The sequence below is a fragment of the Lygodium microphyllum genome, chromosome 17, assembly GCF_053477565.2.
Source record: "Lygodium microphyllum isolate KBCC chromosome 17, Lygodium_microphyllum_v1.1.10, whole genome shotgun sequence".
Lineage (NCBI taxonomy): Eukaryota > Viridiplantae > Streptophyta > Polypodiopsida > Schizaeales > Lygodiaceae > Lygodium > Lygodium microphyllum.
In genome coordinates, this window is record NC_141151.1 from 56,614,421 (window position 1) to 56,632,531 (window position 18,111).

An 18,111-nucleotide genomic window follows, 5' to 3' on the forward strand; every position below is an offset into this window, starting at 1 on the left:
GTAGATTCACTCCCAGGTGCTCTCAAAACATCCCTAGTCTTCCTTACTCCATGTGTAACAATAGAAGGAATACCCAACTCATCATCAATGCTCTGTTCTGAGCCACTGGATTCACCATCCACATAAGAGTGACCTGCATTCACATCAAACATGGGCTGATCAACATTCTCTTTTCCTTTTCGTGATACCTGCATACCACTATCTGCATTGCTTTGAGAAGATTCTCCTGATCTCAATCTGCCTGTCCATGGTGAAGAATGTGAACCACTGCTAGAGGACGCTCCAGGTCCACTAATATTTTGTGACTGCTGTTGTGAATTCTGTGCAGCATTACCATTTTGTGCATCTTCATCATCAATCACATTAACTGGTTTATACCAGCTACTCATCTCATAAAAAACAACATCTCTGCTCACTGTAAACTTACGAGTAGAAGGGTTATAGCATCTATACCCTTTTTGCTGCAGAGAGTAACCAATAAAGATGCACTTCTCAGCTTTTGGATCCAACTTGGATCTCAACTCATCTGGCACATGTACATAGGCAATGCAGCAAAAAATTTTCAAATGAGAAATATCTGGTTTCCTACCAGTATACCTCTCCTCTGGATTCATTCCATGTATTGCTGCAGTGGGAGTCCTGTTCATTATGTAGACTGCTGTAGCAACTGCTTCAGCCCAATAAAAATCTGGCATGTCTTTTTCATTAAGCATGGCACGAGATACCTCTCAAATATGCCTGTTTTTCCTTTCTGCAATTCCATTTTGTTGTGGGGTATGACTGCATGAATATTGCTGCTTTATGCCATGCTCCTGCAGGAACCTTGCAAACTCATTTGAGAGGTACTCTCCCCCTCCATCTGACCTTAGGTATTTTATTTGCAAGCCTGTTTCTTTTTCAACCATAGCTTTAAGAGTTTTGAAATGCCCAAACACTTCACTTTTCTTCATCATAAAATACACCCAAACTTTTCTGCTATAGTCATCAATAAAAGTGACAAAATAATGACAGCCTCCAAGAGATGCAGATTTAGTAGTCCACACATCAGAGTGGATTAATTCCAATGGCTTCTTACTCTTTTGAACATGTCTAGGAAATGGTTTCCTTGCATGTTTTCCAAATTGACAGGCTTCACATACCTTATACATTTCTGCAACCTTGAATTTAGGCAATCCTGCAACAATATTTTGGGCCTGCATTGATTTAAGTCGCTGTACATTAACATGACCAATGCGTTTATGCCAGATATCAATATCTGCAACTACGCCGGTCCCATGTGCAAACATTGATGTACTCAATTCAGACATGTTTGCATCCAACGTAAACATTCTGCCCTTCTTCTTCCCTTTTGCTATCAAGCGACCTTTATTTTTCATATCCTCAACAAAGCATCCATGAGGATTAAATCTGAGCTGCAAGCCTTGCTCAACTATTTGACCAACAGAAACCAGATTCTTGGTGATATTCGAGACATGAAATACATCGGACAGGTATTTCTTTTTCCCATCTTGCACAGACAAAGGAATTTTTCCAATCTGCACAATAGGATGTGCAGTATCATCACCAGTCTCCACAAATCCTGGTTTTTCCATTTTCCTTGCATCCTCCATCCATTCTGCATGACCTGTCATGTGGTTTGATGCACCTGAGTCAACATATCACACATCGTTGCTTTCTTCTGCACTTGTCACAGAATTGTTCATGTGCTGCACCATGAACAAATACTCATTTCTATCATCACCCTGTCTACTAGAAGATGCATAATTCCCTTGTTGCAGTTTTTCATTCATGATGTCATTCCGCTTTTTATAGCAGTCTTTAGCCATATGACCCATTTTACCACAGTAGTAGCATTCAACATTACTGTTTGCATTTTGGCCTCTTTGCCATCCACCACGACCTCTTTGGCTCCCCCTGCCTCTAGAGTTACCACGTCCTCCTCCATAGGACTGGTTTTCTTGAGTTTGCTGCATATTCTGATTTCTACCACGGCCTCCAAATCGGCCTCCTCTACCTCTGCCGCTACCTCTTCCAGCATTTGAGTAGAAGACAGCTTCTTTTGAAGTTCCTCCTGAAGAAGATGCACCACCATTTCTCTGCTCCTCAGAAATTAGAAGAGCAATCAACTCCTCAAAATCAGGAAATCTTTCACGAACTCGAATGGATGTCTGAAACTGTGCATAATCCTTTCCTAGACCATTCAAGGTCACAGAAACTAAATCATCATCTTCCACTGGCGACCCAATGGAAGCAAGTGCATCTGCAATCTTCTTCACCTTCATGTGGTAGTCATTGATGCTCATATTTTCTCTTTGCACATTATGCAACTCTTGCTTGAGCTGCATTTTCTTGGCTTGAGTATTTGTGCTGTACATTTTTGACAAAGTATCCCATGCCTCCTTTTGCGTACTTGCATCCTGAATATGCACAATCATAGAGTCTGAAATACTGATAGACAGCCAGTACATAACTTTTTTGGCTCTCTCATGCCATGCTTTGAATGCCTACATTTGCTGTTGATTGGGAACATCAGGAAGAATTGGTTATTCTTCATTTCCTGCAACAAATTTCCAATATCCTTTTCCCATAAGGAAATTCGTCATTCTAAACTTCCATGCTTGGAAGTTGTTCTTGTCAAGATTTTTAGTGACAATCTGTGAAAGAGAATCACACGCCATTACAGAACGCTGCAAAGAATTCTGTCACTGCAGAGAACACAGCTTCAGCCTCACAAGGGCAAATCTGCAAAACTGACGAAAGTGGTATTTGACCACACAGTCACTTCCTAGTGACGATTTTGCATCAACAGGCAACAAGGATGATTCTGTAACTCCCAATGTCTCTGTGCACAGGCATACGATGCAATTTCTACAGTAACTTTTCACTGACCTGTAGAACAGTGGCTGCACAGCATAAAACTGGGCCTTCTCCTGAGTGCGTGCAGAAAAGTTCCGCCTTCAAAACAGGCCCCGAAATGGCCTCAAATAAAAAAAAACAAGGTCGCCGAGGGCTAAAGCCCTCGCTCGCAGCATATACTGTCCTCTTGCTTCACCGCGAAGGGCGTCTCAACCTGAGACACTGCACTCTTGCAATTTCCGGCTGTGCTACCTGCAGAGATCTGCTCCCAAAACAGAAAATGAAAGCAACACTGCTCCTCTTACCAGAACACCGCGAGCTTGGCTTGCTTTCTTGAGCTCCTTACCACGAACAAGGCTCTGATACCATGTCAAGATTGTGGGAGAGAAGAAAGGAGTCTCACTTGTAGCTTTCTTGCTTGCACAATGGGGGAATACACACAAGGGTGGAGGCTGAAAACAATTTTCCTCTTCTTAGTTGTGTAAGCCAAAAGAACTCTCGTACAAGGAAATAGAAGAACCCTACATATGGGTCTCAAACCAAACTCAACTAACTAAGGTGGCATACTAACTGAGCCACGAACTAGAGTAGATAAGGATAGCTATCATGTAGCTATTATTCATGGGCGGTGTACCAACCGCATCTGCAACTGACAAGTCGATGACATAAGTACACAACGGTCACCCCGGCGTATCACGAGTGGAGCTCGATATCTCAACACATTGTGCCTCCTTCAACATGGGTAGCCCTACCATTTAATCCCATAATTTGCACATCCATTTTATAAAAATAAAAAAATAAACACACAAACACATCATTTAATTTTTTAAAAAATCAACCAGCTGACACTCATGCATGTGCTGGAAACAAAGTACACACCCCATAAGTTGTAAAAACTAATTTTGCATTTAGATCATACTTGGATTCAAAGTCCGACACTTAATATACTATGTAAAACTAAATAATTTTTTATGGTAATCAAGGAGCCACAATTTTCTTTTCTAAGATTTATCACCTAATAAAAATTCACTCCTTGTTAATAATTGATCCAAATCAAGATGGCATTTAACTTTAATCATCTCCACTACACATTTATCACTTAATTCATGAATGCACTAAAAGGATTGTGGGTGACACAATCTTTCAATGAGTCTTTGTGGCTGTGTTCTTTAGACCGTGATGTCAAGGTGTTATGGTTTACTTGATCTTTGATCTTTTGATGGTCACGTTCGTGTTATCAAGGGTATGGTTTCTAGTTCCCTTTATTTTTACTGCCCAATATAAGGATCAGGGTGCTTGATTATATGCATATCATGAAGCTTTCAGTTGCATGTCTGTGTAGGTCATATGGAATTTTTCATAGGATGTGGTTTGTTTGCTTAGGAGTGGTCTGTGATATTTTGTATGAGTAGTTCCTTAATGGCAATATTATCTATGTCTTGTTAACTATTTTGCAGGCATCTTTGTGTTTGTGGTGTGTGTGTAGGTGGTATCTCTTATTATACAATCATATGTATGGGATGCACACAAAGAGAGAAAACCTAATGTGTTCAAGAGGTCAAAAATGGTTGAAGGTATTCTTATCGATATATATGATAAGGATTTAGGTCCTTCTAGTGCATTGCTTGTTATGGTATTCTTATCAATATGTATGATAGGGATTTAGGTCATTCTAGTACATTGCTTGTGATAGTGAGACTAATCATGGTCATTCTAGTGCATTGCTTGTGATAGTGAGACTAATCATGGATGTAAGCCACTTACTCCATTAAATATGGGCTTTTTTTGCATGATGCACCACATGATGATGCTCTTGGTTCCACTATGCCTTTAGATTTTGTAGGTTGGCTTAGTGATGATCCTAAAAAAGATTTGCCTCATGATGATGTTGTGATTATAAGTATGCAAAAAAAGGTGAGATTTTCTAAAGTTAAGATAGAAATGATGCATTATAAGAAAAAAGATTTGTTGTAGTAAGAAAAAAGATTTTCACCTCCTAGTCTTGAAGAGGCATGGTGCATTATGACCAGGTTGCATAAGTTTATGCTTGATATAAATGCAAGTGGAGTAGTTAAATTAGATGTGGTCTAGACATTGCAACATCAAATTTCTTATGAGAAGGCAAAGAGGGATACTATGATGGTCGAAATCGATAAGGTGAAATAGTTGCATGAAAGTGGAGGATGCACTGAAAAGGCAAGTTGATGAGTATGGTGACATGCTTCAAATGTGCAAGATATCTTCGTTTTCTTTTAAGGAGTGGATAGCCACTATGCAAGATAAGTTTCAAAATGAGATTGATTTGGTTGCACGAGAAAATGCTAGGCTCAAAGTAGAAAGGATTCTTTTTTATGCAAGGTTGGAGCCTTTGTTGAAGGTAGAAAAGCAACGTTTGAATAACTTGGAAGTGGATTTGGAAGGTTCTATATTTATGCAGAAAGTCTTAAGTCTTATGAAGATTGCATTGGTCAAAGTTATGTATGATCAATGGGTTGCCATTGCAAGGGGGATGTGTCAAGTGATATCTCGGTCATAAAGTTTTGCAGTACGGGATGTCTCAAGTGCTATCTCGATCATAAAGTTTTGCAGTAGGCTTTCGTTTCAAAAATTTTGGAGGCCTTGATGTGACAACCTTTTGAGGGGATTATGCAACTACATTAGGGAGATATGAGTATCCTATTGGATGTGAGTAAAGTATAATTTATCACATTAAATGTCTACTTTTGATAAGGCATTTGACACCGTGACATGCAAAGGTTTGAGTCATGGCACTTCTAGCCATCCACCGAGCTGTACCAAGTGTTGGATGCATAATCTTTACCCTTAGCATGGTTCATTACCTTCATCTTAGTATTTTCATATGTGAGTAGTCTTTAGATTCCTCATGAAGTTAAATGCCTCACAAAGTGTAGTTATATAGGTAGATTTCAAGCATGATCTCCTGAAGAGGTATTATTGGTGTCTTTCATGTTCTGGCAATTCTTCATGATCATGACTGGATGTATAATGGAGATTTTCAAATATGAATGATATCTCATAGTTGGTGGCATGTCTTCCTCTATGTTTCTAATTTATTTTTAGCATATTCTTTGATTTGTCTTTGATTTGCTATTATGAGCATTGTTAGTCAACTAAGCTAAAATGACATGACCTTAGAAGTGATGATCTATGTCTCATTCTTAACCATTGCACATCATCTTCTTGATGATTGTGCATCTCTTCAATATGATCAACAATTTTATGAGTGGCTTATTCCAAGGCAAGGTGATATTTGTATCAGAAACGAAAGTTTTTTTGTTCCATAAAGAAACAATAACTCTTCCTTTGTCCATTAATAATCTCTCAATCTTTAAAAAGATTCACACCAAGCTTACAAATACCAAGCAACAAATAAAGAATGAATGTGTGCAAGGATATTTGAGGTGAGGCTTTTTTTGGCGACCCTCCATTCTTGCTTCACATAGTTAAGTCGTTCCAACCTTTGCCACCCCACCAACACAACCACACTACCATCACCATTAGAACCTCATTGTTGCTCTACCTCTTCTTTCTCCTCATTCTACCTCACTCACTCCATCTCTCCCCTCCCATTTCTCTCTGTCTAATGCATGCATGTGTGTGCATGTGCACACACAACTTTTATCGTGATCTTTCACTATGCATGTGTCTATCAACTCTATATGTGCATGTATGTTTCTTTCCATCTTTCTCTCTCTCTCTCTCTCTCACACACACACACACATCTGAAATATCATGCCTATAACTACCTTATTCCCACAATTGGATGACAATTGCAAGGAGCTCAACAATCACTAATTTTTCTAGTCAAAAACCAATCTTGGAACCTCAACATTCTATACCATTTTAGTCCCAATTCACTATCAATAGTTAGTAAGTGAGAGCAATATCCCTTCACCTAACATACATTGTAGCCCAACTAGTCAGCTTTAGGAAGAAGGCATGGCAGCTTTCAAATATGGATGTAATCATTGGAAAGCATTATCCTTATAGTAGTGCACCTACGCACAACTTACTAGAAAATAGAAAATCTTTACAATAGTTCCTCAGGTCTAGTTGTGTGGGATCTAGAAAAGCACGCGTATATAAGGATTGCATGTGTTGAACTTGCCTATCCTAAAAGTTTAGATTGTATTGCATAAAACCCAACCCATCCACAAAGAAGTTGATATAAATCTCAGCCATGAGCTACATTTAAGTTGCAACTCATGGCCAAGAAATCCATGTGTGCTAATGATGGGAGACCAGCTGGAAGGGATTCCAAGGTTGAATGGCCACGCAACTCGGTAGTAACTACGCGGTGCCTTACCCTTGGGTGTTGCAACTTAGGGTGAAGAGGTTAGGATACGTTAAAAGGGAACCCTTGCTTGCCTGCAACTACATCGATATTTTCAGCCTGTAATAATTTTATCAACAGGAAGGCAAAATCTTCAAGGATGCAGTTGTAAATATTTTCGTGATAGAAATATCAATTATTTTCCCATCAAGAAAAGGCGAAGACAAAATCTTATAGCACTTCTTGGAGGTATAATTTAATGATGATACACGCGGTTATGTGGAAGAACTTATGAAGCAAAACCCTACTTGATCTTGTGACATAGACCGACTCTTGATGCCATAAAAATCGACTGAATTTCTATGCCAATGCTCAGTGCCAAGGAACGGCGCAGGGCATCCTTGATGGTCTGTTGATCTTGCAGTGACAGATTCCATGCGGCTGTTTGTCTGATCAATGGCCCTTCTTCCTAATAAGGATAACCGAAGCCCGTTTCATTTCAACACTCCAACTTGTTGTACCAAACTACTAGCTTGTTGTGGAAAGACCGCATGCAAACACATTGACAGTGGGGGCATTGTTGTTTGTTTGTCTTCACCAGGCAAGCCTCAAATCAGTGTCCTTACAGTGGGCATGACTGTTTGCTATGGCAACCTGACACTGCTGCTCTCATCTTAACCAAGAAACCATCAAGCTGAGTATCCTTCCACGATTCCTGCAGCCTGTGCTCACGGGCAAGGTGTACCCCTTGCCATTCGAGCTTTAGATGGTTTTCCGACTATATCTACCAACTTCAAAGATATCAAGGAGACTAATACAATCTTTGCATTATCTATCCCCAGAAATTCATAGTCTATCAGCAGAATTTGGCCATGGCACAACGTAATCATGAAAAAATCCCTACAAAGTACATAGTTAGCCTCAATCTCTTACAATCAATCGAGGTGCAAAGGCAATCCTTGTATGGAACACCTGACCTAATTAGTCAAGGTGTAATGCTTGATTTCTCTTGTTAGATCGAAGCTCACGCAATTCTGTAGCTCTAGTTGCAAGGCTTTGGATAATAGGCAATAGAAATGCTCTCCTTTGTTGCAATATCATCATTGTATTCTCGAGGTTCCCGACGTGATTTGCTTTAAACTGCTCATCTGGAAAAGTCAGTCTAAAGTCACTCCTGACTGTTATAATGTATCTAATGACCACACAGGACAAGAAAACAATAAATAAACTCCTAACCTGACTTATATTTGTTGTCCAGAGCAGACAGTTCTGTAATCTTTTGTTCTATCTCTCCTTTTAGATTGCTGAAACTGCTTAGTTGACCCTCCGTCCATAACAGCTCTTCCGTGACTATATCTGGCTCATACAAATAGCTCTTTAATGTACTCCCAGCTGCATTGCCATTTTGGCTTTTAGATGCACATGATAGCAAGCCAGTCAGCAAATTTGTCTTGCTAACATTGCCATCAACTGATGCTGGCGTGACTTCCTTTGTTTGCTTTAATACTTTAGAGGCCAAAACACCTGGGCACAAAACCATATCTGTTCTCTGCATGGCTGTATCGGCAACATTAGCTCTTTGTAATTTAGCATGGACATCTGTTTCATCCATTAGATATGGTGGCCGTCGTGGTGGTAGACGGAACCTTCTGAAAATCCTTCCTCCTAGAGAAGTTTCTCTAGTTTCTTTGTTTGAGCTGGAGCAACGTTGCTTTTCCTTTTTATATGAGACCAACCTTGGGAAGACTTGGCCTTCTGAGCTGTTCATTTTCAACTCTGAACAATCAACAGGGGAGGTTATCACCATCATCGACTTGCATAATCCTTCCTGTGTGGAAGAGCTGGCCATCACTGGGGCAGAGACCTCACAGTGAGTATCAGTACTCACATCAGGATTAACTTTAGAAGGGAAATCATTGTCTTTCACATTCGACATACATGTGGTGGCTGTTTGAAGGCAAAGTGAAGGCTGTTTATTTAATGCACTGAAACAGCAAAGAACAATGACATTTGTTTTGAATAAGCAATTAACAGACCAAAAGAACTGCAAAAGACTGACATTGAATTATGTAAAAAGTGATATGCTTGGGTCCTTGTTTTGGATCAAAATGGTCCAAAGTTGTTAACAGTACCTCTCTTGTTTCTTGAGCCTCCTCAGGTCCTTGCGAACAGATTGCTTCAGCTCTTGAAAACATGCCTTGTAAAAGGCCTGTGCTTGGGCAACAGCAATAGACCTGATACCTGTCCTCCGAAGAAGACGTCTCCATGTTATTCTATCCAGAAATAAGCACTTGTGTCGCAGCAACAGCCTGTTTTGAGACCTTAGAAACTCCACATTTTGTAATAGCTTGCTTATATTTTGCTTCTGTAAATCCCAAAATCAATCTCATCATTCGGATTCCCTATGGTCTTCTTGTGTACAAGTGAGCAGTCATTCCCTCTTACATCCCCATCGATATGAGCAATGATATCAGTTCAACCTGTAGGATGCTTTCACTAACCTGTGATTGATGATCCAAAATTTTGCGATAACGCTTCGTACTTTGTGGCAAAAGTTTCTTCCAGTCATGAATGCAACGAGAGCACAGTTTCTTCTTGAACCAGGTGGTAGCATTTTCCTACAAGTACAATGTGTTGACTATGGTTAGCAGTTAGCTTTTGTCATTGTAAAGAATTACATTGGTGGAATTTTTCGAGGGTTTTATCCAAAAATTGGGTTGTGAATTTATAATCTAAAGGTGACAAGCTGTTGCTGCTAAGTTCAGCAGTACAAGAATTTTCATCATTTTCAAGTACCAGATAACAGACACAAATAGGGTAGTTTTGAATCTGAGAAGGGAAAAACTCCATAAATACATAACAGTACTTTATAGTTCAAACAGAAGTTCTGTCACTACATAAAGTTTGGAGTGCATCTATTAGAGAAGCTCTAAGCCTAGGATAGTGATAGTAAAAAAGCTTGTTTTGGTTACTACCCAATATTTTCTGTAGAAACCCAATGTGAACAGTGATGCACTTGACTGAAACCCTTTTATGTATGGCAAGGGAACAAAAGTGACTAAACTCAACAATGTAGACACTAGTCGTAACCAGAGGTGCGAAAGCCATTGAAAAAGACACCAAGAGGATAACATTTACGAAGTATATGGAATGCATGAATCTCATCTATGACACCAAGAAAAATAGATTGCTTGATGCGGTTTGTTGCACTCATTCACAAGGTGCCACGTGTGCAGCTTTGTGGCATGCCGTGTGCCAGATGCTAGAATCAATAATGTTGAGGGAGTTAAGCCAAATGACCTATCCCTCCCTCTCCCCTCTATCTCCTCCCCCCCATCATAGCATTTCCTAATTGCGGCCATGCAGTCTCCCTCTTCAAAAATGCCTCAAATTGCACTTTGTCCTGAAAATGCAGGTTTAGTTAATCATCATATTTCTGCACCATAAAAGTAGATAAGCAAGCAACAACATACAGTGGTTTACAGGAGTGCCTAAGGTGCCCAAACATCTTCAAAATAGCACCTGATCAAATAGCTTTAATGTTTCTCCCATCAATGACACACCATGTTGAGCTACAGTTCCTGAATTAACACAAAATTATTATGCATTTTGGCCTAATTTTACTCCACAAAAAACAGCCCAAAAAAGATCTATTCATGAACAACACATTATTTTATTCTCAATAGGACAAATGCCCAAAAATCCCCTATAAGAGGACATGTGGTGGGCATCCATCCTCATCCCTGATCATTATCATCACCCTTGCGTGAGCCATCAGCCATCTGCCTTCTCCAGGCAGCCATGCCATCTGGAGATGTTGCCACACGAGGTGTCATCTTGCTGCCTGGAGCTTCCGTCTTGTTTAGCTGCCACCTGGTGCTGTACAAGCCATCACCAGCCCCTGGAGGTCATCACCAGCCTGCCCCGCTGCTGCCCTGCTGTATCACTGTCACCTGGGGACTGCTACAACCCATGTTTTCCATCAGCAGCCTGCATTTTCACTGCAGACTGGCAGGTTTTGACTACAGCCGTGACTACCCTACACTTCTCTCAGCCGCCAGGTGATTAGAGCTGATATCTTGAGGATTAATACAGTGAGGACATGGATCCACCCACCAGTCCCTCTAGGATCAAGGATGGAGTTCTACCGGAGTCACTTCTTGTGTCTCTCTGATGATGGATTCACTATTCGGCCAGCATACATGGACACCCATCTCTCCCACAGAATATGGGCTGCTATCTGACAGATTTGTACTTCCTCCCATAGGCTACAGATGGAAACAGGTAGATGGACAAATACTCCAACAAAGGATAGGACTTGCCAGCTTTGTGGCTGAGAGCCTGAGACAAAGGAGCATCACATATGCAAATGTACAGTTTAGTATAGCTTTGGACCTCTTTGTTGTGTCATGGAGTACAAGGACCAGAGATGCCTAGGTCTTTTCCTCCTAAAGCTCCAAAGGTGCTGCACATCCACTACTACAAGATAGGAGGCCAGCTTACCCAAAAGGACCCACACAGAAAGCAATGACAAGTGTTTTTCACAAATCTGACCCACTGACACTACTAGCCTTGCAGAGACAAAACCACCCCGCTAGACACCCCCCATTCCATACCATATAGTCACATTGGATAGAGCCATTTCACTTCATCAAGCAGGACGATCCCGTCTACTAGAGAGGACTGCATCACAATTGGATCAAAGCCATTATCACGAGACACCAAAGACTCACCAACAAGCATATCAGTGGAGCAGTCAGAGACCTCATCATAGCTGAGATCATGTGCAGACCTTGAGATCAGCTGCAATCTCTAGTCTCTACCATGTCTTTCTGTATATAGTTCTATCAGATTTGGGTCCCCTTTTCTTTCTATTTATGGGACGACACTAGACATGGTCCTACTCTAGCATAGTCCATCATAAAGTTATTCTTAGCATTGTTTCATAGGCCACTTATTGATTTTGATGTTCTCTTCACCTTATTGATAGATACATGATGGCTCTAGGCTATCTTTCATAAAATCAGAAACATCACAATGAAGGTACAAAGGAAGCATAATGATTAAAGGGGAGCAAAAGAAACTGTAGTGTGCCAAGCAAGTAGATCTTGTCTAAGGAGAATATTTGTTAAGTCAATCAAGTCTAGCTGCCAATGAAGAAGCCCTTTCAAGCGGGCTATATGACTCTGTACACCTAATGAAGCATCAAAGATGAATGTATTCCTCATGGTCCATATAAGCAACAACCCAAGAAGCACAAGATGGCACGGACATGCCATGATCAAGTGTATGGATTAATTCTTGCTCATGCCATATGAATCCACACTCCATGCGAACGCCCCTTAACAGGACATCCTCGAGCCAAACATGAGAACACACCCTTGCCACGTCATCATAAGAACCTTCTAGAAGATATCACATGTCATCGCCTGCATCATTGATGATGTCATCATGAAACATTCTAGAAGATCTTTAGGCCGTCCAACACCTATAAAAGGAGGGGCTCGCCATACAGCTCCTCAATCTTGCCAATGCCAATCTTGGGAGCTTAAGGAGTCGAGACCTCCAAGTAAGTAACTTCGAGTTCCAATTCTAGTTCTTATCTAGTCATGATATCTAATCTTGTCTTGTCTTCCATTATATTCTTGTTATCTTGTCACCTTGTAACCTCATAGTACAAGATCTTGTCTAGTACTGCCTTGTATCTTGTTTATCCCCGTTGAGGGAGATCTTGGAATTTTGATATCTTGTATCCATACCTATGGTCCTGGGTTGTGGGATCCTTCATATCCTATCGAGTCCTGTTGTCTACACCTACAGTCCTGGGTTCTGGGATTTTCCGTATCTTGTTAAGTTATCATTGTATCTTGTGTCCCTACGTGGGATTATCTTGTAATCAGAATTCTTGTAACAAATCTTGCATCTAGTCTAGTCTCTCGAGCTTAGTCTAGTACTCCCATAACATAAGAAACAAAAGAGAACTTTCATATTTGTGTGCATGGGGTCCACAAACTTGGGATGTCGAAAGATCCAATCCTTTGGAAGCATTGGTAGCCCAACCACTCGTAACTAAATGGCCGATAGTAGTGAGTATACATTCCTCGTAACCGGGCAAGTAAGGAATCGATGGCAGGGGGTTTCAACTGACGTAATACAAAAAAAGTAGGAACCATTGGAAATTCTTCGTTTGGAGAGTGTTGAAGCAAGGAGAAGCACACCAATCAACATTCAGCAAATGAAAATCTTGGATTGGAAAGGTGTTTTATTAAGCCAGTTGGCCATCACCATAGATTTCCACCACATGCTTGGCCTTTCTAGAGACCCCAGGTGGTATTGCCTTTCTAGACAAGCCAGTCCTTATCATAGATAAGCAAATGATATATTTGACTTGCGGAAGCACAGCCCAAAAGGAGCCTACCTATAATCAACCATTCTTGCCAAGGGGCCCCCTGGTCCAAAGAAGGGAGAGGTTACATTGCTTGTAAAGAGATGGAGATGTCATTCTACAAATTGCACTAGCCTCAGGGGACATGAAAGTAGTATCAGGCCAACCTAAAGGACATAACAGCCCCACTAACAAGTAGGAGAGCATCAGTAATGACAAGTCCCACACATGCCATCCTACTTAACATCGGTCTTTGTTCCTCTTTGCCTTGCTAGTAGAGCAACTTCAAAACCACTAGCACTTTCTCTCTCATGGAGTTATTTGCCTTCCAATTCAAAGGTGGGTGCCAAGAAGATTTAGCAATAACTAATCTCCAAGAGTGGACCAAATGATTCGGCACCATAGAAGACTTCAGATGGATAGGCTCTTTGGCATTAAGCACATGCCATCATGAGGTAAAAATCCTGGTGTTCCCATGCTTGATACCTTGAGTCTAAAGGAGAAATTTGGCAATCAAGGACCAAGGTTTTCTACTCTCACACAAGGTCTCAAGCAACGACCAATGAAGAGCAATCATATGTCTCTCCAAATCTAGAACAGCCCCATCGCCCATTCTTTGGGAGTGCAAACATGGTGCCAAGAGATTCAGGAGATACCTATCTGAGTAGAATGTCTTTTCCAAAGCAAAAACAGGACGGGTTGAGTGATTTGTTGTAAATGAGACTTCAGCCAAGGGAGCAAGGGAAGATAATATGAAATCATTGGTATCATGATTGTTTGAGCTATTTTTAATCTTATGTGGAAAGGCCAAGCTCGTGATTTCCAATACACAAACTTATCCATAATGCCCAAGGAGATCCAATCTATTCGCGCTTTGGGTGAAACCTGCAGTCCCAAAGGATAGCCCAAGTGCTTGAAAATAGAACCTTTAAGCACTACCTCACCTTGCAAGCCCAAGGCCTAGAGATAAACTCTTAGTGCAACTGATAAGGGCTAACTTAGGTGCATTAATATGTAGTCCCGAGGCAAGGGTGAAAAGTCCCTGTGGCTAGTGCTCTTTGTATGTTATCCGGATCAACCTAAAGAAACATAAAGGTGTGATCTGCCAAGGCTTGATCCACCAACTATTCCCCCAAAAGGAGAGAGAGTCTGACCACCTCACCCATAGTTGATAGGTATAAAAGGTACGATATGGTACAGTGTGATAAAATACGGTACTAAATGGTAACTTAAGATTTTATAAGGTATGGTACAATATTAGTACCAAATTTTTGATTATTTTGGACTAAAAATTATAGAATAGATATTTAAAGTTTAAATAGCAATGTTATTAGAGTATATAAGATGAATATTTAAGGATAACATGCCAAAACCTTATGGTGCATGTACAACATGCGCTACTATTATCTACAAGTTACAAGTACATAGATGGAAGTGGATACATCATACACGAAGGATCGTATAAATAAGAATAGGCTTGAGTGACAGAAGGTTGAGAAAGAGAGCGGCTAGAGAGAGAGAGAGAGAGAGAGAGAGAAAGAGAGAGAGAGAGAGAGAGAGAGAGAGAGAGAGGGAGGACAGAGAGACCTGTTCGCCATCGCCCGCGCCTGCAGGCCCCGCCGCCCTCGCCTGCAGGCCCCGCCGCCGTCGCCTGCGCCTGCAGGCCCTGCCGCCGCCGCCGTCGCCTGCAGGCCCCGCCGCTGTTGCCTGAAGGCCCCACCGAAAACACCTCGCCCGTGTGCCTCCCCCTGCCCCAGCTCCGCCCGCACATCTTGCAGAGGTACGCCTTGCCAGATTTCAGCCCCTTTACAAGTCGCATCTGTCCACCATCGTCGAGGGCTGCATCGACGTCTGTTGCTGACTGTCGCGCCTGCTCCCGGAGCTGTCCAGACGCCCTGTTTCCCAGCTCTTGTGAAACCCTAAACCTAACCTTCGTCAGAGAGGCAGCGTCCGGAATCGCGTGCCCTCTGCTCTGTACACAGAAAGAGAGAGAGAGAGAGAGAGAGAGAGTGTCGGTCAGTCCTTCTGTGAGATCAGTTCGTCATACACGATGGCTGGTTTGGATCTGGATTTCCTAGACCAAACGGTGGCAGCACTTGGCCCGGACTCTGACGCTGAGGAACCCGAGGATATGGTTCCGTGCACTGAAGAATTGCCCCCGGGTCCTGACATCCAGCTTGCGGGCAAACGTACCAAGCACACCCCGGAAGAGATAGGCGTTACTCCCGATCGTTCCTATGCGCAGGTTGCTTCGGATCCGGTGGACTCTCAGGAGGTGGACTGGGAGCATCTGTTGGAATTTGCTAACACGCTGCTTGGTGAATATGTTCAACACAACCAGGAAGCCTTCTCTGCCTCTGCTCCAGACGATGTTCTGGAAGCTACCGTCGAGCCAAAAACTGTCCTACGCTCCTTTTCGGTATTTTATGATTGCGCGGTGATACTCTTCTTCACCGGTCGCATCCCGCTGCTTTCCTGTATTCGCCAATGGCTGCAGAGTCTGCTACAAGGGGAATGTGTTGAAGAGATTTTTGTTGGATCCCGGGGTTTTTTTGAGGTCCTCTTGAAAACAGAGACACACCGTGCTGCTCTTCTGTCTAAACTGCCTTTGTTTTTTGATCGTCGCTTGGTTCATGTGGTTCCATGGCGCCCGATGGCAGATTTCCAGCGCCTCCTGCAACATGAATGCCCTGTGTGGGTAGAAGTGGAAAATTGTCCGGCTGTTTATTGGCCGCTATTAAAGGATGCTATGGCTGCTGTGGGCACGGTTCTGGTCCCTCCCAGTCTCAGGGCTGTGAATCGCAACCGCTTGTGCATGTTATGGGATACTGCACGGAAACGGCCTGCATGGTTACGCCTCAATTGCTCCGGCATGCATCCGTTACACTTTCGTTTGAAATGGGGCAATTTTGCTGGCCATTGCTTTTCCTATGGACAGTTGGGACACTTTATGGCTGAATGCCCCGAGCAACAACACGTTTCAGATACAGCTCATGTTGCTCCGCCCATGGAAGATATGGTGTGTGATGCTCAGCCGCTGGATCCTACCCACCCGCCCCAAGTTCTAGCCAAAGGTAAACAACAGGTTTCGGGTCTGGATTCCCGTGCTACTGATTGGGTTGAAGTATGCGCCAAAAAAGGCAACAGGATTGGTGCTGGCATGGAGAGTACTGGGCCTTCTACCTCACACGATTCCATGCGAACATATATGCGCAGGAAGGAAATGATGTCGTCAGAGCGCTCTGCTCCTGCTATGGTTTCTTCAGCTCCCCGCCCCCAGCCCGCCAGGAAAATGTATTCGGATCGTCTCAAGGGTCCACCTGCACAGCTGGCTTTTGATACCAGAGGCAACGTCATTACTCCGTGGGACCGTCGTTACCCACGTTCCAACCCCAAGCAAGCCGATATGCCCTCAACTTCCAAATCTGGTCCTCAGAACTCTTTTGCGGTGTTGGCAGATTTCTTGGATGAGGGAGTCTTGGACATTCTCGCCGACAAAGTCAAATCGAGGCAAGCTGTGCCTCGTACCTGATTGTGTTTTGTATACACATGAAAATAGCCACGTGGAATGTGCGAGGAATTTGTTCTCGCCACAAGCAACATGCCATGTGGACGGCTTTGTATGAGAATCAGTGGGATGTCCTGTGTGCTGTTGAGCACAAGAGTCACAGTGACGCCGGTAAAGTTGTGGATTGCCATGGCTTTCGTTTGTTCTATGCAGGAACACAGGCCATGCATTATTCGGGTGTGCTCATGATTGTACATGCCAAATATCAGCCGGTTCTTATTAAAAATGATGTTCATGGCCGCTTTTTGGTGGTCGAAATCTTATTTGAAGGGGAAATCCTATGGTTACTTGGCCTCTATGCTCCGAATGATTCGTTATCTCGCCGAGAGCTTTGGCAGACTTTGCAGACTTCCTTGTCACTTGGCAGACGCGGCTTCTTCATGGGGGATTTCAATATGTGTGTTAATTCTTCCCAGTCGACATCGGAGCACTCGGTCATGGATGCGCCAGAAAGTCGTATGTGGCACGACTTGGCTCTTGCTATTCTTAAGCAAGATCTTTGGTCCTGGCTACACCCGTCTTCTCCAGGCTTTACTTTCCATTCGGCCCAGTATGCCACAACATGGTCGCGGTTGGACCGCATATATATCATGCAGAATGATGATTTTCTGCCTAGATGCTTGAAATAAAAGTGTTGCAGCAATATGTCTTGTCGGACCATTTCCCTCTGCAGTTCGAGTTGCTTGCACAACCCATTGCCCCCTTCAAGCAATTTCTGGAGAGACTCCCTTTGCGTTTCAACTCCTCCTACTTAAAGCATACAATTTTTCAGGGCTATATGCAGCAAATGCTTGATAGATTCTCCTTGGACTTTTCCTCTCAGGGCACTGCCTCATTTGACCGATTGCTCTCTAATGTGCAACGGGTTGCTCGGCAATATGGGATCTATCATGCCTCTCTTTGTCGGCGCCGTCGACAGGCAGCGGAGGACCTGCTGCTTTTGGTTCGCTCTCTGCTGATGGACACTCCGGATGATGCATTTCTGCTTGCACTGGCCCTGCGGGTTGC

General features: G+C 42.7%; 1 protein-coding gene across 12 annotated transcripts in view; it reads right to left on the reverse strand.

Annotated features, from left to right (window-relative positions):
- Positions 1-7,344: 7,344 nt before the first annotated feature.
- LOC148021915 (uncharacterized) overlaps positions 7,345-18,111 on the reverse strand; it is a 198,220-nt gene continuing 187,453 nt past the window's right edge. For all 12 annotated transcript variants that reach the window (XM_087697437.1, XM_087697436.1, XM_087697435.1 and 9 more), the window contains 4 exons: positions 9,652-9,768; positions 9,283-9,515; positions 8,387-9,135; positions 7,345-8,298 (listed from right to left, as the gene is read on the reverse strand). In XM_087697437.1, the coding sequence (XP_087553563.1) occupies positions 8,132-8,298; positions 8,387-9,135; positions 9,283-9,515; positions 9,652-9,768 (1,266 nt within the window). In that variant the 3' untranslated portion in view covers positions 7,345-8,131. The remainder of the gene's footprint in view (positions 8,299-8,386; positions 9,136-9,282; positions 9,516-9,651; positions 9,769-18,111) is intronic.